At 42.9% G+C, this 25,305-nt stretch overlaps 1 protein-coding gene across 6 annotated transcripts in view; it reads right to left on the minus strand.

The window, feature by feature from the left end:
- Window positions 1-25,305, minus strand: part of SH3KBP1 (SH3 domain containing kinase binding protein 1) — a 335,142-nt gene that overhangs the window by 197,288 nt on the left and 112,549 nt on the right. For all 6 annotated transcript variants that reach the window (XR_012643836.1, XM_074983363.1, XM_074983365.1 and 3 more), the window contains exon 3: window positions 21,555-21,678. Coding sequence is in view for 5 of the 6 variants with exons in the window: in XM_074983363.1 (XP_074839464.1) it covers window positions 21,555-21,678 (124 nt within the window). In the remaining variant the exon portion in view is untranslated. The remainder of the gene's footprint in view (window positions 1-21,554; window positions 21,679-25,305) is intronic.

Consider the following 25,305-nt stretch of genomic DNA (forward strand, 5'->3'; position numbering starts at 1 on the left):
GAAACTCCAAAAAGCCAAGATAACAATAACTGCACCTTCCCCTCCCCCGGTTAAGATCAGCATTGGGCCCCTTGCATTTACCCCTGCAATTCATTAGGCGAACAACTGAACTGCTGCTACTACGAAATACTGAAACAGACGACGATGACTACTGAACACCTCAAAAGAGACCATTACTAAAAACACTATTAAGAGGACAGCTATGGAAATAAATTACTCTAAACCCTGAAGTATTCCCAACAGTATCAACCTTCTGAAACTCTGGGGCATGAATAATGGCAAAACAGCAGAGCCCAGAAAAACAGTGCTCCACACAATCAGGCAAATATTGATTTTAAATATTTGCCTCACTTCTCGTTCCCTCATTGGTTCTATCACTATTTTTAAGTTACTGCACCTCTTTCAGGGTAGCTCAGGGCCATAAAAGTAAAGCACACCAGCCTCTATGGGTTTTCATGCCTTCAAATCATCCAGTAACTTTGTCTTTTAAAATTCAAATTCTACAAAATCCAGAAATCTATTTTCTACAGTTGTCACAGATCATTTCTGTGCAAACTAGTTAGGGTCAACTTAGTAAATGACTAAGAAAATTAAAATCATATTTCCTACTTAATGAAATATGCCACTAATTTCCCAGTGGTATTATCTCCATCTTGTTTTTCCACACAGTGGTGACAGATTTTTAGTGGCAAAAGTAAAGTTAGAGGGGCAGTGTAAATTGGGTGGAGTTAAGAAAAAAAACAAATGGTAGCTGGGCAAATAGCTAGACTCTGTTTTTTATTTCCAGACTTTTTAAATATTAGGTGGTTTATAAGACAAAATTTGGGGTGTGGAAAACTAGGTTACATTGTTGGTATTACATGGACGTTAGTGAAGCATACTTTTAGCCTCAGCTCTCTTTAATTAAGATTTTTTCATGAATTACCCAGATGTTTTTTACAATGAATATCAGCAGTTTAATGGGTTTGATTTACAAAGACCATCAAACTGTAGCCCCACTCCAACCAATCTTATGACCACCTCTAAAGTGGTGCTTCCCATCTACATTCTGAGCTAAACTAAAAGTATTGTGTGTTGTCAAGTGAACTACAGCAGGATGGGATATGGGGATAATGCAGAGAATGGCACAAAAAGCTTTTATACCTATGCAGAACTAAGTATTCAAGGGTTGGATTCAGAGCACACTGAATTTAGCAGGAGTCTTTCCACTCATTTACCTCAGTAGGCTTTGGATCAGGCCCTTAAAAACATACTGGATCAGACCTTTGGGCCATCTAGCCCAGTATCCTCCTTCTAACAGCAATCAATGCCATGTGCTTCAGACAGAACGAACAAAACGGCAATTTTGAGTTAGCCATCCTTTGTCATCCAGTCCAACTTTCAGGCATTTGCGAGTTTAGGGACACTAGCAGCGAGGGGCTGCCTCCTGACCATCTTAATTTGAGCAATCCTCTATGAAGTTATCTAGTTCTTCTTTTAATCCAGTTATACTTTTGGTCTTTACAACATCACTGACAATACTTTCTACAGGTGGACTATGTGTTTCATAGGTTTGTTTTAACTCTTCAGCCTATTGATTTTAGGAGACTCTCTCTAGTTTTGTGCTACATGAATTGTTAAATAATGTTTACTTATTCACTTTTTCCATATTCAAGATTTTATAGATCTCTCAAATCCCCTCTTAGGTATCTCTTGCCTAAGTTGATTATATCACAGTCATTTTAATCTGTCCTTTTATGAAAGCTGTTCCATACCCCTACTCATTTTTGTTCCCTTTGTATCTTTTCCAATTCTGAGGCAGCTTTTTTTGTGACGGGGAGATAAGAACTGCATGTAACATTCAAGCTGAGGGCATAACATGAATTTATATAGTTACATTGTATTTTCTATTTTAAAAGCTACCTTACAGTCACCTGGTATAGAGGCTGATCTGGGTCTGGTGATTTATTATTTTTTATTTGTTCCAAAACCTTCTCAGCTGACACCTCAATATGAAGCAATCCCTCGTTTTCTCACCTAAAAAGAATTGCTCAGGTCCAGGTCTTCTGCACTGAAGACTTATACAAAGAATTCATTTAACTCTCTGCAATAATCTTGTGTTCCTTCAGTGCTCCTTTAGCATCCTGATCATTCATTGGCCACACAGAACATTTGGCAGGCTTTCTACTTCTGATGTACTTAATAAATGTTTGCTGTTAATTTGTGTGTCTTTATCTACTTGTTCTTCGGATTCTTTCCTAACTTGCCTTATTAAATTTTTACACTTCACTTGCAAGAGTTCATATTCCTTTCTGTTTTCTTCACTAGGATGTGACTTCCAATTTTTATAAGATGCCTTGTTGACTTTAATTATTTTTTTCACTCTACTGTTTAACCATGATGACATTTTTGTCCTCTCACAGCCTTTTTATTTGGAATATAAATCTACTCTGAGCCGTATTTCATATAGCTTTTATGTAATTAGCAGGCATTTGACCTTGTGCCTATTCCTTTCATTTTCCATTTAGGTATCTTCCCCATTTTTGTTTAGTTCCCCTGAGGTGGATTTCTTGTGTGTCTCTCCCTCTACAAAGATGTTAAAATTTAATTACGTTACGGTTGCTATTACGCAGGGGTTGAGTTATACTTACTTTTTGGACAAGATCCTATGCTTCCTTTTGTGGGTTCCAGGAAAAGTTACTTTGAGAAGCAGTAATTTCTGGCATCTAGAAATGTTCTCTCTCCATCCCTTCCTGAGATGACATGTTCCCAGTGTGGCATTGGCCCCTTCTTGGAAGACAAGATAATGCGCTAGATGGATCTTGGCTGACACACTATGGCGGTTCTTATATTTTTAATATGTGGAGAGTTGAACTCCCCCATCCTTAATTTTACCTTTTGTACTTGTAGTCTCTAATCTCAATGAGCATTGCAAAATCACCATCATCCTAGAGAGGTGACTGGCAGTAAATTTCTGCCGTTATGCTCATTATTCAAGCATGGGATTTCTATCTATAGAGATTTTATGGTTCACTTTGATTCATTTAAGACTTTCGCTTCATTTGACTCTGATTTTTTTCAAATATAGTGCCACTCGCTCACAAGCACAAGCTACTTTGTCATTCCTATCTATTTTGTACCCTGGTATTATCCTGATCTATTGATTAGCCTCATTTTATTAAGCTTCCACAATGCCTCTTGTCACAGGGCTATCCCTAGTCTTTATGGAAATATGAATATGTGTAACTGCAAGATATTTTATGCATAATATTTTTGTAAGGTATCATTTAAAAAGTTGTAATCTACTGAATAGGATTTTCTCATTTGTGTGCATGTAACATGCCTGTATATTAATTTAATGATATGAAGCATAAACCTGTTCTACTAATATAGACATGTGAAGTGAAGGCCATTCAGCAGAAACTTTGCTTTTAGCAATGAGCCATAATGATCTCTAAATTGGTTTGGTTCTTCCTATGGATCTGTCCAAAGGAGGACTGAGTCCCTCCGCAAGACCATGTGTTTAGGTCAGCTGATACTGGGACCCATCTGGGTCGTTCTACTTTTCTACTGAAGGTGACAAAAAGTTTAAACTGTGCAAGGTGAAGCAAATATTCCTAATTCAGGGTAGGGGAGAAGCAACTGTGCACATCTCTCTTTCTGTAAGAAAGAGGGAAGACAACATGACCCTGCTCTGTATAAAACTTTATACTGTGTAAGACAGATTTACCTGTGGCTCTGGTCCCAATGGGGCAGTGCAATTGGATGCTATGGTAAGTCCCTTTATCTATGTCATGGCTTCACAAACTGGGGGCATGAAGAAATTCCTGGGGGGCAGAAATGTGGTGACTCATCCCGCCCCATCATCATTCCCCCACCCCAAGAAAAAGCCAGCCTTGCTTCTCTCAGGCCCTGCCATTTTACATGAGCAACCCAGTGCAGCCGTTATAAAAAGCAGGCAGCCGGCAAAGGCCCATGTGGAGCTAGCTGCCTTCTGCAAAGGTGAGTAAGTGTAGGTTGGGGGGTCAGGGTGAGGAGGAGTAGGATGGGGTTAGATTGGGGGGTGCCTGGCTCAGGGGAGGGGGTGCCTGGCTTTGGGGTGGGGAGGGGCTTGGGTGAGTAGCCCATGGGGCTCAGATGGGCAGCTTGCAAGGCTCAGGAAGCACAGGATTTGGGTGGATCTGGCTGGTGGGCAGGCGGCTGACCCAGGCATCGCAGGGCTCAGGCAGGTGGCTTGGGCAGCTGGCTAGGGAGCAGGTGGCTGGCCCATGGCTTATGGGCTCAGGTGTCTGGTCTGTGGCTCCCGGTGCTGGGGCAGCTAGCTCGCAGCTCGCCCCAGCAGCGTGGGGCTTGGGCAGCTGTCCCTAGGCAGCTGGGTGGCTGTCACTGGTGGCTGGCCTAAGCAACATCGGGCTCAGTCAACTTGGGTGGGCCGCTCTGGCAGCACAGGGCTTGGACAGCCAGGCAGCTGGCACAGGGCACAGGCAGCTGGCCAGCTGGAGCTGCACCAGGCACCCTCAAGGGGCCAAGTAAAATTATCTGTGCTTACTTTTAATTTTAAATAACATTTTTATATCAAGTTTTTGTGTTTATTTTAAATTACAAATTGAAGCTTTTGTTAAAAGGGAGGTTGGATGATGGTAAAAAAAGAGATGAGGGGTGTGAGGGTCTCTCAAAAATTAAAAGCGGGGGGTGTGATGCCAAAAAGTTTGGGAACCACTGCTGTGTCTTTCCAGACCTGAGGTGATCTCAGCACCTGTATTACTCAGCTATGTGCTATGACCCAATCTCTGTGCCAGCACTAGAGGAGGCTAGAGGGCCTGCCTGAGCAGGACAAGATAGTAGGGTGCCCCAAAGAGCAGGTATCAGGCTCAGTGGTACTTCAGCATATCAAGTGACAGGTGACAAGGGGTCGTCTCCTGGTGAGCTGAATATGATCCAATAAAAGACCATCTCCACCTTGTCTTTCTACTGTAGGTGACAAACAAGTCACCCACCTTCCTCCCAATCTCTGCTTTGCCACGTCACCACCAGCACTTGTGTGACACTTGCACAGCCTAACTCCCTTTGCCCCTGTTCCCAGGCCCCGACTCACCTACAGTAGACTGTGTGCTGCAGTTCATGGCTGCTCCTTTAGTGTGTACGTCCACCCTGCAATCACATGGGCTTGTCTCCATTAGCCCCCTTTTTTGAAGGGAGAATGGTTATCAGCACGGGCGGGGAATAGCGACAAGGTGCTCAAATGCATATACAGCACCTCATTAAGCTAACTTCGAAGTTGGTAAGTTTTGGGAGTAAGGGCACTCTGAAGCTGCGCAGGTACTTCTAAGTGCCTGCGGCTATGTGGCTTGCCGATGCTTCAAAGGTATCGACTTTGAAGTTTGCACAGAGAAAATTAGCCTAATGAGGTACCATATGCATCACAGCATCTCATTGCTATTCCGCTTGGGCTGATTACCATGGCCCCTTTGAAGAAGGGGGCTAGTGTAGACATGTCCATGGTGCAAAGAACAAGGCTGGTATAGACAATCCCATGGTGGAGCTTCAGTGGAACTAGATTTAATCTAGCTAGCTTCAGGACCAAAGGTGGCCGCTGCACAGAGTATAACTGAGTATGCATCCAAGGTCCCATATGAGCTTGTAAAGTCCACACTGCCACAGATTCACCTCACTGGTACCCAGGTAACTAGATCAAAGCTAGCTCAGCTGCAATAACACTGACTGCACCGTGGACATACTGTACCAAATATCTAGCCAGGACTGCCCTCTATGAAGAAAAGGGGATAGGCCTCCTACTGGATCAACCTGGCTCCAGAATTCCGGTTGCATAGCCCCCTCTTGTCCAGAGCATGGTTGTCTCCTTGCTTCAAAGTCCCTTAACTAACATGTTCTTACTAGCCCTTCTTTCGGTCCTTCCACAGCAGCCAGAGTATTACTTCTTCCAGTACAGGCTTCTGGGCTGCTTCTGCTAGGTTCCCCATGACCCTATCTGGAGCTCTTCACGGTGCTCTCAGCCTTCCCTCTCACCTCCACACTTGGGACTGTGACAGCCTCTTCAGGACTATTGGCTCCTCTTTTCTTTGTCTTGATCCCCCTTTCCTTAGTACAACTGTTGAACTGCTTATGTGACAGATGGTTGCTTTCCAGTCTGCTTTCATTGCTCTGCTTGGCAGCTGCAGCTGCCACCTGCATGAACTGATGATGGCTTTCACCAGTCTGGCCTTCTAACCCTGCAGCTAAAAAATACATGCAGGTTTGTGAAACCTGCTGTTAGTACTAGACCAGCTTCTCAGGTAAATCAGGGGAGGTTGATACAACTTGTTTTCTTTCTTTGCTTCCAGGTACCAGCTATTAAGGGCATCAAAGATGATCCACTGGCTTATTGGTGCAGGTCCCCCACCTCTGCTTTTGTTTCTGCTCCCCATCTTCTTTTGATTACAAACAGTTCATCAGATCAATCTGGTTACCTGTACTTAATATGAAGATTTACTGTAATACATTAAATCCATCTCTTGCTCTGTCTTTTTAAATTTAAGAATCTTCTTGTTTATTTTTTCCCTAAAGGAACACAGTAAGCTTTAAAAAATAAATTTATCTGAATACTCTTTACCTATGACTTAAGATCACGAACAAATTAGACAAAAAGGCAGTAACAATTCTCTGGTTTTTGTGGGGTTTTTTTTGGTGTGTGCTTTATTTAGCTCTCTTTGTGCATTTGACAGCATTTTGTCTAGTCAGTTTCACTATTTCTCCTACATAGTCAGGCTTTTTTCTATTTTTGATTCTGTGGGTTTTTTCCATGATGAAAATGTAAGTCTAGAACTACTCAATCTTTCAGGGAAATGCTGGGGCAATTATTTTTTTTTAAACCGACTATACAAAGTTTATGCTGTCCTTTTATTTTCTCCACTTCTACTGAGAGAGAGAGACACTTCTCCCACTCCTCAAAATAGCTGTCAAGTTCCTCTTAACTTTTCACTGCTAGTGCCACATGAATGTGAACTTGCTTTCTCAAAAGGTAACTAGCTTTAAGTGAACATCCTTGGTCTACGCAAACTCTACAACATTTCTAATGCATTTTACAGAATAAAGATAACACACATTAAGGAAGGAAAGAGGATCCTAGACATTTTGGTGCTATTGCTGATTTTAACATCGACTTTCAGTAGACTTTAGTAAAGTCATGTAATCTGTTTCCTTTTTCATATAGGTATAACAGTGTAACCATCCCACAATTTTTGTTGTTGGAAAAAAGTTCTGTTTTGTTTTGTTTTGTTTTGTTTTTCCTAGGGGAAAAACTGTAACTGTAGACAAGATTTAAATGTCATTCCTTTCAAGAGTAAAGTTTACAGACACTGATCTCAATTTCCTTATGGTCTATTAGGACAAATCTAAAATCCTACGTGATATTACAGGATGGACTAACTCAAGTCAAACCATACAATAAATATAAGAACAATGCATCTCACATATAGCCAATATATCTCATTACATGTCAATAGCTGTAAAATGCTACAATATAGCACCAACTTCAAAAATATGATATACATTCTTAAAAACAAGTGAAAACGTAGGGGTTTTGAAGTAAATTGTAATGCATTAGGAATGTAACAAAAGTAAGTTTTAATTGACAGAAGCACGAATGCTGGCTTAAGAGCTACTTTGAGACCTCTCATATACACAAAGCAAGTAGGTGTCTAAACACCAACACAATGAAAAGTAAACCCAGGCAGACCATTCATGGGTACTGCTTTCTACCCATCCCCCACCCCGAAAATCACTCACTAACTCAAGGGCTAATGATATGACCTTATCAAACAACCCTCCTCAACTACCCCCTGCTCTGCTATTGAATACAACTGATTAATCATAATCTGAATGGTTTTTATCCTCACCCAGAGAGAGGCAGGGGGTGAAAATGCTAGTAGCCACAGCATGAAACAAGTGGGAAGATGGAAGTCAACCTAGCCCAGCAAGGAGTGCCAGCACCAACTGCCTGCTGCCTCTCCATCCCCATATGGAGTATTCTGAGGGACCCTCTAGCCATATGTACCTGCTCATTTTTGGAGAGAAAGTGGGGTGACTAGGGTTGAGCTAGAAAGCTTAGCTTCCCTTGGGAAGAAAGCTTTTGCCGTACTGTTATCTTCTTAGCCGTTACTTAACCTAGTCAAACCCCAGGCAAGGCTTAAGTTTTAGGCCTATTCAGCACATATCCTCTATGCCTTCGAGCAAGGAGAAAAGTTGAATCCTCACAGGGTCACAACTCCCTCTTTTTATTTGTATAATTTAAAATAAAACAAAACAGACATTCCCAAAGTACTAAGTACAACCACAGATACAAAAGCGTACTGCTCCCTCCATCTCAGCTAATCTAATGCTGATAGTTAAGACTTAGTTTCCATCAATGCAATTAGATACCACATTGAGAAACCTAGTGAAAAATGTAGTTCTGCCTGCTGGGAGATGACCCATGGCAACAACAACTGTAGCCCTGGAGTTCCCTTTAGGTCTTCACATGGTCAGCCTCACTGGCACCACTGGCAAATCCCAGTCATTTTTCATTTGACACATGGTCTACATAAAAGATGTGTTTTAACCAGGGGCCATTCCTTAGTGGGTTTACCGTTGCTGAGAATCTTGGTATGGCTGGGTGCAGCACCAAGGACGAAAGTCACAAGGCTCCAGGATTGGGAAGCAAAAGTTAATGATTAGAGATCAGAGTTTGCTGGTGGTCCTCAGCTTCCACTAGCCCAGAGCAGGTAGGAGAGAGACAATGGCAGCTACAAGGGCTGAGACACCATCCTCCTGGGAAGGCACTACTTCATCTAGTAAGTACAAAAGGAGCCGAAGTTCCTGTCAAAGTTGGAAATCTCGTTTTTAAATGGAGAAGTATTTATTTGGACTACGTTTGTTGCACCCGCAACCAAAAGAACTAAATTGCATTTATTCCTGCTCTCAGCCCATTATGCAAAGGGAGAGGGGTCTGCTGGCTGCTTATTTTATAGCCTAATAAAGACAGACTTTCCGATACCTTTCAGGAGAAAGGGTCTAAAATGGCTTTAGTTTCTTAGCCTGAACACTTCAGTCTCCCTGATAGGAAAGCTGGGAGAATGGCTCTTGTAAGAAATTGGGAGATAAAAGTTTTTAAAGGACCCACTCAGGCAAATGCAGTGTTTCAGGAGCAGGGTAAGTGGGAATCCTCCTCTTGCTTGGCAGCAGAAGCAGATTACCCCATTAGTGTTTCTGTATGTACTGATATAAGGAACTCTATCACAAGCAGCAACAGTGTTAAAACTCAGACCTTTGTATCCTTACTGAAAGCATGGTAACTTTCCCTCTCATGACAATTTTCAGTTAGAAGGCATTTCCTGTCACACAGTAAGAGCATCATAGAAATACAATAGGTGTCCAAACTCAAATTCCAACCACATGCAGGTGAAGAAGTCATAATTTGTCTGTTAGCCTAGAGTCAAAGTGATGCCTAATGTAAATGTGATTTGGTTCCCAGGGTACTACCTGTGCTATGTGACCACTGAGCCCACTGTCCCACTCACTGACCAGCTCTCCTTCTCACACAGTGATGCTGTTGGCAAACTACAAACTTCTGGCAAATACTAAACATACACAAACGCTCCCAGGCAGGGACACATCCAAATGAGTCACATGAACATTTCTCCCAGAGACGCATGAGCCATCAACACAGAAGTTCCAGCCAATTCCCCACAGCCTTGCACCTCAAAACTACACCAGCTTGCTTTGGCAGAAGCCTTATCACTTTAAGTTCATCACCCAGTTCACCCCTCCCTCCATGTAGACACACATTAGCCTTTGTGAACTGAGCTGAGATTTTCCAAGCACTTCAATCTAAATTTTAGGTAAAATATGAAACAGGTTTATCCAGTACAGATAGCTTTTGAAGTGGTTATAAGTAGTAATCACAGAGATCAAAGTTGGTTACTTAAAAGGCTGACTGATTCTTCCTAAAAGTGGAGGGCCACAGGCCCTGCCTCCCAACCAAGCTAGAAGTCAGAGCCAAGACAGAGAGCCACCTGCCTGCTACAGGAAGACCCCAGAGGGAGCCCACGGCTCACATCCCACTCCTCTGGCCTTCCACACAGGGCAGGTGGAGGGCCCATAGCTCCCCACAGATGACCATGCAGCTCCTACCCTGCACCTGGCTTCCGGCCTGAGATGTCAGTGAGGCCTTGGAGGCCAAAGAGAGCCCTGTCACTAAAAGTCAAAAACTTCTGCCCTGGGCATGGATGGTGGTGGTAGAGATGTATTTTTGGGGAGTGGGAGTTTAAAGGACAGAAGTTTTGTCAATCAATTGCAAGTACAGACAGCCTGATAAGTCTGTACTGTACACAGTACCTGGAACAGCGGATTCTCTTTAATGGCCCATCACCACATTTGGCTACTCCATCCTAGTACCTGAAAGGCTAGTTGTGGGTGTTCTAACCTCACAATATATTTCAGTAACACATGGCAATATTTCATACCTCTACATATGAGGATGGCGCATACAATCTAACTGGATATTAATGTTCAACGGATGAAGACTTTCAGAATGATACATCACAAGGCATACTTTGTACAGAACATGTTAGAATTCTAGTTACAGTTGTGAATGGGAAGGTTCTGGGGTGTCGCTTTGAGGTATAGAGTGCTATAGTTAGGTATGAGGGACACACCTGGCAACGTGAAAATAAAAATTGAGGAAGTAAGCTGCATGACTATCACAAGGTAGCTAAACTTAGAGAAAACAGCTGTTGATTAACTTTCCTTTTAGTGCATCTTACATTGTGTTTCAGGTGCTATATCACAGTAGCACCATGTCTGCAGCCACGCAGGCTGTCTAAATGAGCAACAGTACCCAGTCTTTATTTCCAAGAATAAAAACGGGACTCTGTTACTGGCAGTATTCCAACTTCTCTTATTGGTGATGTCACCAATAACCAACTGATTCTTTAAAATATTGTGTTGTCTGTTACTGGCACTTCAGAGTTGTGCAGCTGATTTTGTAACCTAGGCTTCTATTGTGCTTAGCATTACAAAAGCTTAGATTTAGAAGAATTAAATTTTGAGTCACATGAGCTGACATTGTCACTTCAGTTAACTAGCATGTTGGGAAGATAAATTCTTGTGAAGCATTTCAAGATCATTGGCCAAACAAATACAAAGTGGTCTGTATTATTACTGGAGAGAGGATACAGTCAGGTGTTAAACAGAAAAAAAAATCCGTCAACTGTTTCCATTTTTTAAACGCTTTCTTGAGGATGATAAAATTCAATCTTCAATCTTTTCCAGGTCAACCTTCAAAATATAAGAACAGATCCAAGCTTGGATAAATACTCCATAATACAAATTTAACGTATAATCTTCACCCAGGGTGAAAGTATATGTAATGGAAATTTACACATCATAAACTCAACTGATTTCTTGGCAATTAACCCTTTCTTCTCAATTTTTGAGAACTTTCTTTGCTATTCATAGGCCCTAATCCTCCCACTAGATGCCTAGGCTAAGAGGCTCACTTGTATAGATCAAGCTGCAGAATCAAGTCTACAAAATGTAAATATTGAGACTGTTAAGGGACAGTGACTGTATGTCTGTGTGTAAAAATAAAACAAAGGGCAAAATGTATATATTTTCTTCCCAAATATAAAGCTTAAACTCTAGAAACACTATGATTTAATGTTACCAAGCCAGAAAACTGAACTATGTTCCCTGTGGTTTTGCTTAGCTAGACCCAAATATCAAGGGTAAGGAAATATTTTCTAGTTCTCCCGTGTTTTATTTTAACTCCAATCTTACAATAAAACTCAAAGTTAAATGAAGGCCTTTTACTAAAAGGAAACATTTTGAAGAACTGATATTAAGAATATTATATTCTTATTTTATGGATGAGAGCTCAATAGATAGTCTGATGTGCCCAATACTGAGACTACTATATTTCTGCACATTGCAGAAACGTGTAAAATAACAGACTCAACATTTTATGTCAAGGCTGCTACCATTCGCGGGTCAAACAGTTATTTGCTCTTTGTGAAAAGGGTACTGTCTTTTAAAACAACCAAGGAGATTTGCATTTGTTCTGACAAATTTTAGGACAATCTTTTAATTTGCACCTTTGCTGAGAAGTGCTATATTTTGACTATGAACACAGGAAATGAATTTTAAATGACCTTAATGGCCAAATATATCAAATTCCATTTTAATATGCTTAACTCAGAGTGACCAACACCGCCGTCCTCAAGCAAGCTGGAATCCCAACCATGCACACCCTCCTCAGGCAGCATCGACTCCGCTGGCTTGGCCATGTCCACAGGATGAATGATGGAAGGATTCCAAAAGACATCCTGTATGGTGAGCTAGCCTCTGGCAAAAGACCTCCCGGACGCCTCCAGTTGCGCTACAAAGATGTCTGCAAGAGAGACCTCAGAGAGGTAGACATTGAGCTGGACAACTGGGAAGAACTAGCAGACGACTGCAGCAGATGGAGGCAGGGGTTACACAAGGGCCTTCAGAAGGGCGAGTTGAAGATCAGACAGCTAGCAGAGGAGAAGCGAGTGCACAAAAAGCACAATAAGGACTTGCCAGACACCCACCACATCTGCAAGAGATGCAGCAACGACTGTCACTCTCGTGTGGGTCTTCATAGTCACATTAGACACTGTAAATGAAGTCCTCAATTGAAACTTTAAAGGGCGCAATCCATAGTCTATGCAGACTGAAGGATGCCTACTAACTCAAACTCTAAAATTCTCAGACAATATTTTTCTTCATCTCATTTTAATTATCATCATTGGACATCTTATATTTTGTCAGCTTGTGTGGTGGGCTGCCAAATGTGACTGAAGCTACTCTGGGCAGGTTTTTTCTCCCAATAACAATGTCATTTTCTTAAAATAACCTATTAAAATCTGCTGGATTGCTTTCAGCAGTCACCACTGATGCCAATCCCAGAAGATTCTAAGCCAATCCTGGATGGTTGGCAACCTTACCTGCGTGCACTGACAAATCAACATTCACTGACAAAAACCTATTCCTTCCAATTCTACATATATTTAATAATTTTTTCACCAGTGTACTATTATTTAGTAAGGTAATTTCAGCATTAAGTTTGTTAAAGTTACACTGACTCAATTGAGAATCTGATAGTCAGCTGAAAAATACTACATAATTACAAAGTTTTTAGTTTGTCCTTATGATTTCTCTATACTGTTAAAACTACTTTGTCCAAAATTGTAAATTTAATATCTAACATACTACTATTAGTTGACACAATTGTTCATGGATAAGAGTTTACTACTGAGTCTTTTATCTCCTCATTCACTGATCTGAATTCATTCTAGCCTGATACTGACCACAGAACAGCTATCATTTGATCTGTGAAATGAACTGGTGGTCTCAATCTGGTTCTTGGCAACTGCATTACTACTTTTAAGAAATGACTCTCGATACTGAGGCTGAAGAAGTGGACATTGGTCATGGTGATTGAATTATTTAACTTCAGACTTCATTAACTCACTTACGCACAACCAGGGGGGAGGGTTGTCTAGAAAGGAGAAGTTACTTTCTTGCAGTAACGATTGTTCTTTGAGACGTGTCCCCGTGGGTGCTCTACTTAGGTCTTGCGGTGCCCCTGCGCTGCCACTCAGAGATTTTAACAGAGCAGTGCCCTGTCATGCCGTGCACGTGCACAGAATGTCTCGTGCCCCAGTTGCTCTGGGGAGTCTGCGTGCAGCATGAACTGCTCCTTTTCTACCTGAAGTCCCTGTAGACTCCAAGCAGAGGGAAGGAAGGCGGGTAGTGGAGCACCCACAGGGACACATCTCGAAGAACAATAGTTACTGCAAGTGAGTAACTTCCCCTTCTTCGAGTGCCCTGTGGGTTCTCCACTTAGTGACTCTGTAGCAGTAGCCACTGTAAGGAGGTAGCTATTAGAGTCTCTATGTGAGATGAGGAAGGACTGCCTCTGCCAAAGCTGTGGTAGGTAACAACCCTTTCTGCAATGTATAATGCTGAGCAAAAATATGAGATGAGGACCACGTGGCTGCCCTGCAGATATCTGCTAAAGGAACATTATTCAGGAAGGCCTTCATTGCAGCTATCACCTGTGTGAAGTGGGCCCTAATACTCTGTGGTGGCTGTTTGCCTCTGAGTTGGTATGCAGTGTGTATGGAACCTGCAATCCACTTGGATAGGTGCTGTGCTGAAAAAGCTGTTCCTGCATGAGGCTCTGACCATGCCACAAAGAGTCTACTAGATTTCCTAGTTTCTTTGGTCTTCTCAAGGCAGAAAGCAAGTGCCCAACTTACAGAGAGTGTGTAGCATTGCCTCCTTGGAGGAGTTATGCAGTTTAGGGTAATACACGGGTACGTAAACGGGTTCATTACTGTGAAAGTCTGTTACAACTTTTCGAAGGAACTTTGGATGGGACCTGAGTACTACCTTATCTTTAGTAAAAATTGTGAAATGTGGTTCCACGATGAGGGCAGCCACTTCTCCCACCCTCCTAGCAGATGTTATCACTACTAGGAAAACAACTTTCATTGACAGATACAGCAGGGATGCAGTAGCTAAAGGCTTGAAAGTTGATCTGATACGTGCATCTAGGACCAGATGGAGGTCTCTCAGTGGTACGAGAGAACGTACAGTGGGACACGTCTTCTGCAATCCTGTGAGGAAGCATTCTACCCTGGGATGCGTGAAGAGGGAGCAATTGTTCACAGAATCATGGAAGGCTGAAATCACTGCCAGGTGTACTCTGACAGAGCTGATAGAGAGGCCTGTGTCACTGAGGTACATCAGGTAGTCAAGCAAGGTAGGTATAGGGACCGTACTGGGGTGTAAATTGCATGTTGTGCACCATTGTTGAAAATACGACCATTTGTTTTGAGCCTCTAGCAGAAGGATGACGGATGTTTAGAAGGACTCGTTTGACACTGTCTGATCAAGTAAGTCCCTCGCTCTGGAACCACGAAGAAGCCATGCTGTGAGCTTCACGGTCCTTATGTTGAAGTGGTATGTTCTCCCCAGTGCTGTGTCAGGAGATTTGGAACCATAGGGGGAGGGATTGGCCGACATATTGATAGATAGTGTACATAAGGGAACCAAGGCTGTCTTGGCCAGGCTGGAACTATTTGGATCACCTTGGCCCTCCCCAAACGGATTTTGTTGATCACTCTGGCTGTAAGCAGAATAGGTGGGAAAACATAGAGCAGAGAGCCTGCCCAGTGAATGGTAAAAGGCATCCCCTAGTGATCTCAGGAGCAAAATATGTGGCATTTGCAGCCATGAGGCATTGCAAAGAGGTCTATGGCTGGAGAACACCATTTGCAGAAGACAGAGAGAATATTGGTGTCAATCTCCCACTTGTGTTGATCTGAGAAGTATCTGCTCAGTCTGTCTGCTCTCACATTCTGTTGCCCCAGTTTGTACACTGCTGTTGGGGTTACTTGATTCTTGATGCAACAATTCCAGAATTTGAGAGCTTCTGCACATAGATTGTGATTGGGCACCTCCCCGTCGGTTGCTGTAAAACATAGAAGGTGTATTGTCCATGAGGACACAGATAGGTCTGCCTCTTATCAGTTGAAGGAAGTGGGTGCAGGCCCTGCGAATGACCCTGAGCTCTAGGATATGGATGTGGAAATGCGTCTCTTGCTGAGACCATGTTCCCTGTATTGATGCTGTGGTGCAGTGGGCTCCCCAACCGAGGACTGAGGCATCTGTTGTTATAGTCACTGAAGGGTCTCGTGGATATAAGAAGATACCAGCAAGTAGATTAGCAGGGATGGCCACGTACCAGGGATTGTAGTTCTTGTGGGGGAAGCACAAGTCACTTCTGGAGATTGTGCTATACAGGTATGTAATTGAGTGTGAGCCAATGTTGTAGACAATGCATATGTAACCTTGTAAACTGAACTACAAATGTCCTCACTGCCATGTGCCCTATTAGCTGGAGACACATCCTGACAGTTGAAAAGGGAGCCCTTACCAAGTGAATGAGATCACAGATCGACTGCAACCTTGGTAGTGGCAGGTTAGTTCTTGCTGTGATAGAGTTTAGGACTGCCCCAGTGAATTCTGTTTTGTGTGGGCTGTATGATGGACTTTTGTATGTTGATTAGAAGATCCAGGTGGGAAAAAACATTCTCTGGTGGTAGCTGTCATGATAACAGTTTGTTGGTAGGTAGGGCCCTTGACAAGACAGTTGTCTAGATAAGGGAACTTTATGTTTTGTCTTCTGAGAAGCACTGTGAATACAGTGAGTGTTTTTGAAAATACTTGAGGGGCCATGGAGAAGCCAAAAGGAAGGGCCCTTGACTGCAAATGTTTGTGACCCATAACAAATCTGACACACATCAATACAGGGAACATGGTCTCAGCCAGAGAGGCATTTCCACGTCAATATGATGTGTGTGGGTCAGGTGGCTAGAGAAATGGAAATAAACATCCAGGAGGTCAAGGGCTGAGAACCAGTCCCCCTTGTTCAATGCTGATATGATGGTTGCCAAAGTTATCATTCTGAACTCTGAACTCAAATAAGCTTGTTCAGATTTCCGAGATCTAAGATCAGTCTCCATCCCCCCGTTTTCTTGGACATAAGGAAATAATTGGAGTAGAACCCCTTACCCTGATGTTCTTTGGGGACAGGTTCTATTGCTCCAAAGGTAAGCAGTTTCTGCACCTCCTCTTGCAATAGGTGCTCATGTGATGGGTCCATGAAAAAAGGACAGGATAGGGGGATGGATGGGGGAATTGATGTGAAGAGGATAGTATAGCCCAATCTGATAATTTGCAGGACCCATTTGTCTGTCGTGATTTGGGTCCATTGGTGGTAAACGGCTCAGGTAGTGATGAAAAATTGCCTTTGGCTGTATTGGCAGTAAGGGGGCAACCCCAACCAAAGACCCCCAACCAAAGCTTCAAATGTGTTGTTTATGAGAGTTAGGATGGTTCACAGAGGAGTGGTTTTGTTGGGCTCTCTTTCTGTCTGAGCATTGTTTAGACCGGCTGTCACATGGCTCCTGGTGTTGTCCATAATGGTGATAGTTGTAATGTCTGCGGTATGATGTAAACTTGCATTTTTTTTAGGTGGGGTACACATCCCATACATATGAAGTGTTGTTCCAGAATCTTTTATGGAATGTAGGATCTCATCTGCGCTAGCTGCAAAAAGCTGTTTCCTATTGAAGGGGAGATTACCACCTTCACTTGAAGCGCCCTTGGGATCCCTGATGATTGTAACCATGCAGCTCTGCACCTCACTATGACTGTGGTGGTGGTTCTAGCCGCAGTGTCTGTGATGCCCATAGCCGCCTGGAGTGCAGTTTTAGCTACTGTCAAGCCCTCCTTGGTAATGGAGTGAAGGAGTGGCTTCTGATCATCAGGGAGATCCTGCACGTGATCCTGCAACTTTGCGTAATTTATATGGTCATAATTAGCCTGTAGTGCTGTGTACTTTGATATGCGGAATTGGAGAGTAGCGGACGAATACACTGTACACCCAAAAGCGTCCAGACACTTGTTCTCTTTGTTGGTGACAGTAGATTTAAATTGTAGGTTTTTTGCCTTAAGGTTCACTGCATCCACAACTAGTGAATTTGTTTGTGGATGCACGTAAAGAAAATCCATATCTTTCACCAGGACAAAATATTACCTGTCTGCCCTGTGATTAGTGGGTGGAACAGAAGCTGGGTTGTGCCAAAGAGCCTCTGAGGGTTCAAGGATGGCTTCGCAGAGAGGTAGAGCTATCTTTGAAGATGTTGTGGGTTGTAGTATGGTTAATAGTTTATATTGTTTGTCCTGAATCTCTTGTAATGTGATGTCCTGTGCCTGAGCTACCCATTTAAAAAGAGTTCTTGAAATTGTTTTAGATCGTAAACCAGTGGAGACGGAGAGATCTGGAATAGCATCTCATCATGTGAGGATCTGGATTCATGTGAAGAGTACTCAGAGTCTGAGTGAGGTAAGTCCCCTCGTCCAGTGGAACCGTCTTGGGAGATTACTGAGGACAAGTAAACAGATGAGGAGTTTGGAGGGATAGTCAGTGAATGCTTGGTAGCGTGTTCTCGTTGAGGCATAGAGTATCCAAAATGTTAAGTGTGAGAGGCATGTTGTCTATAACCCTGCCATGAACCCCTACGACTCCACTGTGGTGGCAATTGGTGAGGGGGATAAAACCATGGCTGATTTGACCACATAGGGTGCTGCAGGGGGTGCTGGTCCCTGTATGAGTGCCATGAAGCCTGTGAAGGAAAGGGATATAAACCAGACAATGAGTACCTGTTTCTGTGTCCACTGCCATAATTGGATCTAGGGGATAATGGTGTAGATGAATGCAGGGAATTGTGTGGTGCATTAGTAAGCCCCTGCACTGATGCGTATGGTGAAGAAGTTGTTGCAGCTACATGAGGCTGCATAGAGTTTTGTACATGTCTTGTTGTATGCTGAGCCTTCTTGTGTTGTTGCGTCCCCTGTTCATGCACAGAAGCGGAGCATGATGGAGCTGGTGGTGGAGGCATGGTTAACTTCTCCGAAGCCAATGGCTCAGTAGTGCCATCTTTTGTGCCTATTCTGGTCTCTGCCTCAACCAACCTGCTGGAGGTGGACCTGCGTCTCTCTGTGGTGCGAGAGCCTGATGGCATCGGAGAACCCACGGCTCTGGGCAGTGATGATACTGAGCATGCTGGAGAAACCGTAGCAGCTTGTGAGTCCTTGAGGGGTAATGGGGCTGCCCTGTCAGAGGGCTTTTGAGACACTCACATTTGGTCTGGTTTGTCCCTTTGAGGAAGAACGGACTTTTCCCAGAGCATTGGCCTCAGCCACATATTGTGGTCTTTCTTTGCCCTTGCCTGCATGCTGAGACAATGTGGGAATTTATTAATCACATGCTTTTCTTAAGCACTTGGGACATGAAGAACGCCCATCAGTTGTAGACACTGATACTCAACATACGTCACATTTCTTAGATTGAGGTTAGTCTGACATGGTCACTGTGGAAGCCACCATGCCTCCTCTTTTTTTTTTTTTGGGAGTGTGGTTTAAAATATGTAATATGGTCTAGTGACCAAATTTGTGAGGTAAAGGGGTACAAAAAATTAAAAATTAAAATTAAAAATTGCAAGCTACCTGTTGGGACACAAAGCTGCTCTGATCTCTGTCTGAGCCAGGGACAGGAGAAAAGGAACTGAGGGAATGTTCACACCGCATGGATGTACTCCCAGAACAACTGGGGCGCAAGATGCTCAGTCTGCGTGTGCAGTGCAACAGGGCACTGCTCTGGTAAAACCTCTCCAATTGGCAGTGCAGGGGCGCCACAAGACCCACAGAGCACTCGAAGAAGAACTTCAAAGTTGTGCTTGTCAGATTTTCTTCTAGTTACCCTCCCGAAACTACAAACTTCAGATAGGCATGGGACCCCACCAACCCCACCAAAGCACAGCTCCACTGGCTTGACTGGAGATGCTCAAATAAAGGAGTCAAACTGAACTGAACCTATGAATCATATGCAGTTGCTTGCTTCAAGCAGCTGAGGCTTTATGTTAGCAGCCCATGGACTAGAGCACTGATTTCTTGAAAGACTAGGAACAAATGTGACTTTTGAGTCACTCATTTCCACTCTTCAAGGTAAGAGAGGAGTAGGCACAACCATATAAGACCAGAAAGATCAGTTTTAATAATTTAAGATACTGTAGCAGTCAGACTGTTGGGGTAAAATTCTCATTCTCAGTCTAGACCTTTATGCCAAATTCATAGACTGCAATGGAAGGTTTGAGGCCAGCGGCAGCAAAGGGTAGAGCTTAAAAACCATCCCTGACACTTAGCTCCTCAAAGACAAAAATCATTAAACTAGCAAAAAATGCCTTTAATACATATCTCAGGCCACACTGCCAAAACCTAAAGATCTCCAAGTAAGCTCAAAAGCTTGTCTCTTTCACAAACAGAAGTTGGTCCCACACAAGATATTTCCTCTTCCACTTTCTCTCTCTAATAAACTATTTCATTTCTCTCCCCAACCCAAATCAACTTCACCTCCATCCCTTACCATTCATCTCTCTGTGGGCTCTTCTTCACATGTGTATGTTGCAGCAACTGTCTGCTTAGTTCCCATCCCTCTAACAAGATTCCCTTGGTAATCTGCTTCCCAGGGAAGGAGGAGATTGTTACTGTCACTACCATTCTCTTGGCTGCGTACAGGTTGTCCCCCAGTTCCACTTCTACACCCTCAATTTTATACTGAAACAGCGTGAGAACATGAGTTAGAAGAGCTGGGTGAAAAAATTGCTGCATAGTAGATGAGGACCCTGCCTGTCCAGGAGCAGAGGGTACAAATGTGGGAAGGAGGAACCATTTGAAAAATTCACCAACCTTCTGCCATACAGAGTTAGATACAAAAGTGGGGAAACATCACCCTGTTAAGAAGCTCTGCTGCCATCCCCAGACGCCAGCGGGAGGCAAATCTGACAGATATAGCTTTTATATCAGATTTGGTTTAGGCAGTATTTCATTAACTTTAAGCTCCATCCCCCTAGCTACTGGAAGAGAGAAAAGAACTTCCTATTTCTTTTCATTCCAACAAAACTTCTGAGATGGTGGAGTTGGGGAGAGGAAGGAGATCTCTGCCACTCCACCAAACTCCTGGCATCATTTTTAGGACCCTAAAAAGATCACTATCACAGAACACATTCTGTTTGGGAAAGAATGTGAAAAAGATACATCAATGATTCACAGACCTGTCATCCAGCACTTTAATAGAGTGGGCCATTCTATTAATGACCTGAAAGTCTGCGTGTACTGAAAAGGAACTTTCACAGCCGTTTGGAAAGAGAGGCCGCTGAACTCTCTTTTATATTCAAATTCAACACATTAACACATGGGAATTTTCTAGCTCATTATAGGGGCTCTTTTACATACTTTCCTTTATCTAACTCTTGACACTCCCCCCGCCCCGCCTTCTGCTCTCTGATTTGCTCACCTTGATAATAATTTTTCTGATTTGTCAACCTTGATTACTATTTTTGGTTCTCTGTGCCTTTAATATTGAGTCTGTTCTGGTATGGTTATGATATGAAGAAGTGGGTCTGTCCCACAAAAGCTCATCACCTAATAAATTATTTTGTTAGTCTTTAAACTGCTACTGGACTGCTTTTTTTGGTTTGACAGTATATAGACTAGCATGGCTCTCTCTCTGTTACTATTAAGGATTGATGTTTGCTGACGGCACTGCACATTCTTCTAGCTGTCAGTTTGACAAGCTTTAGTAATCCACCCATGAAGCTTTTCTTAATTAAAATAAATATAAACAAGATCTTTCTAGAAAGAAAGGAGCTGCGCTTTTGTAAATGTCATTATTGACATACAGAATTGGCATACTGATTACATCTGTATGCCGGTCTAAGGAAACATTTTTGTCACCTTCCCAACATTACTGGTAGCCATTTACAACTGTTTAAATGCTGTCCTTTAACACAAAAAAAACAATGAAGACTTACATTTCATTCTTTTAATATTTTGTGAACAAAGCCCATTGGTTAAGTCAAAGTCTGTGTTCTGAAACACTGTACCTTTTTTGGTCGTTCTAATAATTGTCTCAGAAAACAATAAAGGGCTTCCATTGGAAACTTCATCTATAGGCTTATCTGGTGGTTTGTTGGCAATACTCTCTTTCTTCATGTCCTTCTTTATTTCCTGTATGGGGGGAAAAAGGAAAAACAGCTTATAAAATGTCTCAAAGAACATGAACTTTCAGGTACCCAACACTGGAAAGCATCATAGATGTGAATTTGATAACTCTGTAATGCTTAAACTCTGACAAGCTAGACTCACCATTTTTTAAAATTTCACAATAATTTGTATTATTCTTTTCTCTTCTCTGTAGAAAACAGAAAACTCTTACCTAAATTAGTGACAAGTTACTGCCACTACAATGTGTGGAACTGGACAAAATTTTAACTGGTGTCTATCATATTTCATGGCTTCCTAACATGTTTAATTTAATTAAATTGATTTTAAAAAATCACCCCAAGATTGTGTCAGCTAAAATCCTTAAACTGCCGCCTTATCATAATCATCATCATAAATGATAATATTTCAATTCAAACTGCTGCAGTGTTACAGTGGCAGAATGAACCTCTCCAACCCAGAACTCTTCCCCTCCAGCAACATGTCTACTCTGGCATGATTTTAGTTAGCCAGATGACCACTTATGGGCGTGGCTGAGTTTCCCATGGTCCCATAAAGTTTGTTTACTTTCACCAGTCCTAACTTTCAGGGCTTGTCTACACTGGTTTTATTTTTTTATTTTACTTTATTTTTTAAGAAAACCCCTTTTTTCCCCAGGGGGAAAAAATCCTTGCATCCACACTGTAAAGCTTGTTATTCTGAAATAACAGGGCATTTAACTTGAAATAACAACTCCACCAAAGCAAACAACTTCCACCAGCTCCTCTTCCCTCTTTCAATTTCAAAACTGGCTCAGTGTGTACTAAACAGAGGGAATGACAATTAGCTTCCAAGGAGGCACGCCATCGTTGCTCTTATTTTGAAATTGTGCTCTCCAGTATGAACACTCAGTTTCGAAATGATCTTGCAGTGTGAACACATTTTTCAGAAGGAACTTATTTAGACGTTAGGGCCATGTCTACACTAGCCAAAAGCTTTGAAATGGCCATGCAAATGGCCATTTCGAAGTTTACTAATGAAGCGCTGAAATACATATTCAGCGCCTCATTAGCATGGGGGCAGCCGTGGCACTTCGAAATTGACGCGGCTCGCCGCTGCGTGGCTCATCCAGATGGGCCTCCTTTTCGAAAGGCCCCCGGCTACTTCGAAGTCCCCTTATTCCTATGAGCAGATGGGAATAAGGGGACTTTGGAGTAGCTGGGGGCCTTTCAAAAAGGAGTCCCATCTGGACGAGCCACGCAGCAGTGAGCCGCGTCAATTTCGAAGTGCCACGGCTGCCCGCATGCTAATGAGGCACTGAATATGCATTTCAGCGCTTCATTAGTAAACTTCAAAATGGCCATTTGCATGGCCATTTCAAAGTTTTTGGCTAGCGTACACATGGCCTAGATGTTATTTCTGAAAAATCCTGCAGTGTAAACATAGCCTCAGTGTTCTGTGCTGTTATTTAGCTGTAATTAACTCCTAAATGTCTTCTAAGAGCCCAGTAAGCAGTGAAGTGTTGGTAATGCTGCCAGATAATGCTGACCTCCTATGATCTGGCAAATTCTCTCATTCGGCACCTGTGAGGTCCCAAGTATGCCGGACTAGAGAGGTTCAACCAGTAGTGTGTTTACAGCCACGAAACATGGTATTTCTTCCACAGCTCCTGGACATATTTGTTTGTGAAAATACCGCAGAGAAAACCAAGCAATATTCAGGCTAATAAATTACTAAAATATTCCCCAGTAAGTGCTATTTTTTTTCCAAACCAGTAATACCTAAGATCAGCAATGGACAACCTAGGCTAGTGAGTGGATCAGGTGAGTGGCCCTCTGTTATCACTTACATTGTCTTAACCAAGATAGTTTCCCAGGACAGGGTAGCTTGCATATCTATAATTTACAGTGTGTTGACTGAACCATAGAAGAATTCTGATTGTGAAAGTCTTACGCTCTCTCTGCATCCAATCAATGTTATGTGCAATCAGCAAGCATCTCACTTCACGTACATTTGCTTCATACATGTGTCACTTTAGTAATCCTAGTAGGGAAAAAACCTATGGGGGCGGAAACCAGTGGAATCTGGCAACTCTGCAGGAGGGCAATAGCAAACAAAATATTTCGGGGCCCACACACACACAGCCACCCCATGCCATTCCCTGCCCCCACCCCATTGGGAGCCTATAGTGAGAAGAAAGCAGCAGGGAAATTGGTGCATACATGATGGAAGCCCTCTCCCTGCACGAACTGCACGGGGAAGGCATCTCCACGGACCTGAGAGGAGTGGACTTGCAGTGACAGTGGTGCAGCATGAGTGTGGTGCTGGGGAGGGGAGGGGAGGGGAGGGTAGAGGGGGCACCTACCCCAGTGCTTTCTGCTGCCAGAAGTGAGAGGGTTGGTGGGAGTCCTCCTCTCTGGCCCTGGCCCCAGGGTACCCTGTCTACAGCACAAGCTCCTGCATCCTTGGCCCTGCTCTACTCCACTCCTCACAACATCCACGTGAAGTCACACAGAAAGGCTGTGATGGAGCATAAAACTGACGCCGGGTCTCCCAAGTTGCAAGGTAGAGCCCCACCCACTGACTCAATCTTTTAACTTTTTTGTTGTAATGTCTAACCAACATCTAAACTTAGGTTTTATTTCTACAATTTCAGACCCCCCCAAATGTTAGCAAAAATTCTGTGAATCCTGTTTTTTTCTAAAGGCCTTTGTTAAATGTAGCCACCCAAACAGCACTACTTAAGCAGACGTTGTATTAAATTAAGTATTTGTATGAACCTGAGCTGTCTGGCACTCTCCCAAAAGCATGCATGTGGGATGCAATTAATACACAGACCTCTGAAAGTGGAAGCTGTACAATGCTGCACTTTAAAGGAGTGAAAATGCATCTGTGATGTGCATAGTACCTTATCCCTAGGCTTTCTACACAGGACCCAAAAGTATACCACAAAAAGGATGCACGCATTTAAAATGTAACAATGCTTGTTAAAAACTGACTAGTCCAGTACACGGATTGTTACTAGAGCATATTTTTAAAATCATAAAATGGAAAGAACAAACTTGGTCATTCTAAGTCTGGAGATTCCCAAGCTCAGTTTGCAACTCTAAGTGACAGAATACCTTCAAGACAATTTAAGTAGAAGGAGTTAGTATGTTAAAACATTAGTCTTCCTCAAGTATGACCTCAGAGGTCCTGCCCTATTGCCCGAGGTAGTTTTCTTATGTGCCACTAAGTTGATTTTTCAAAACCTCATGTCAATATGCAACTCTAACCAGAGCCAAAAAAATTAACGTCTACAGTCACCAGTAGCAAACAGGCCACTTTTCCTCATTGAATACAGAGGGTGGGAAAAGTAATCAGCCGGCAATTTCTGAAGTATGGGATCTTGCAATACAAAACATTACATTCACAACTTTAAAGGCATAACCTTTCTGGTGGGAATGAGTGAAGTGCAGTCTCCCAGAGTCTGAAGAGAGAAAAAACTCTAGTGCTTCTGCTCTAGTTTAAACCTTTCCCAACAAACAGCACTACTCAATATTCAAAACACAGGAAGCTGGAGGAAAGTTTCCCTGTAAAGGGAAATGGTCTTTCCCTCACCAATGAGGGACGAAGTCTCTCTTTGCCCCCTCCTCCTGGCAGCCTGATCCTGAT

Source organism: Carettochelys insculpta, chromosome 1, assembly GCF_033958435.1.
Source record: "Carettochelys insculpta isolate YL-2023 chromosome 1, ASM3395843v1, whole genome shotgun sequence".
NCBI lineage: Eukaryota > Metazoa > Chordata > Testudines > Carettochelyidae > Carettochelys > Carettochelys insculpta.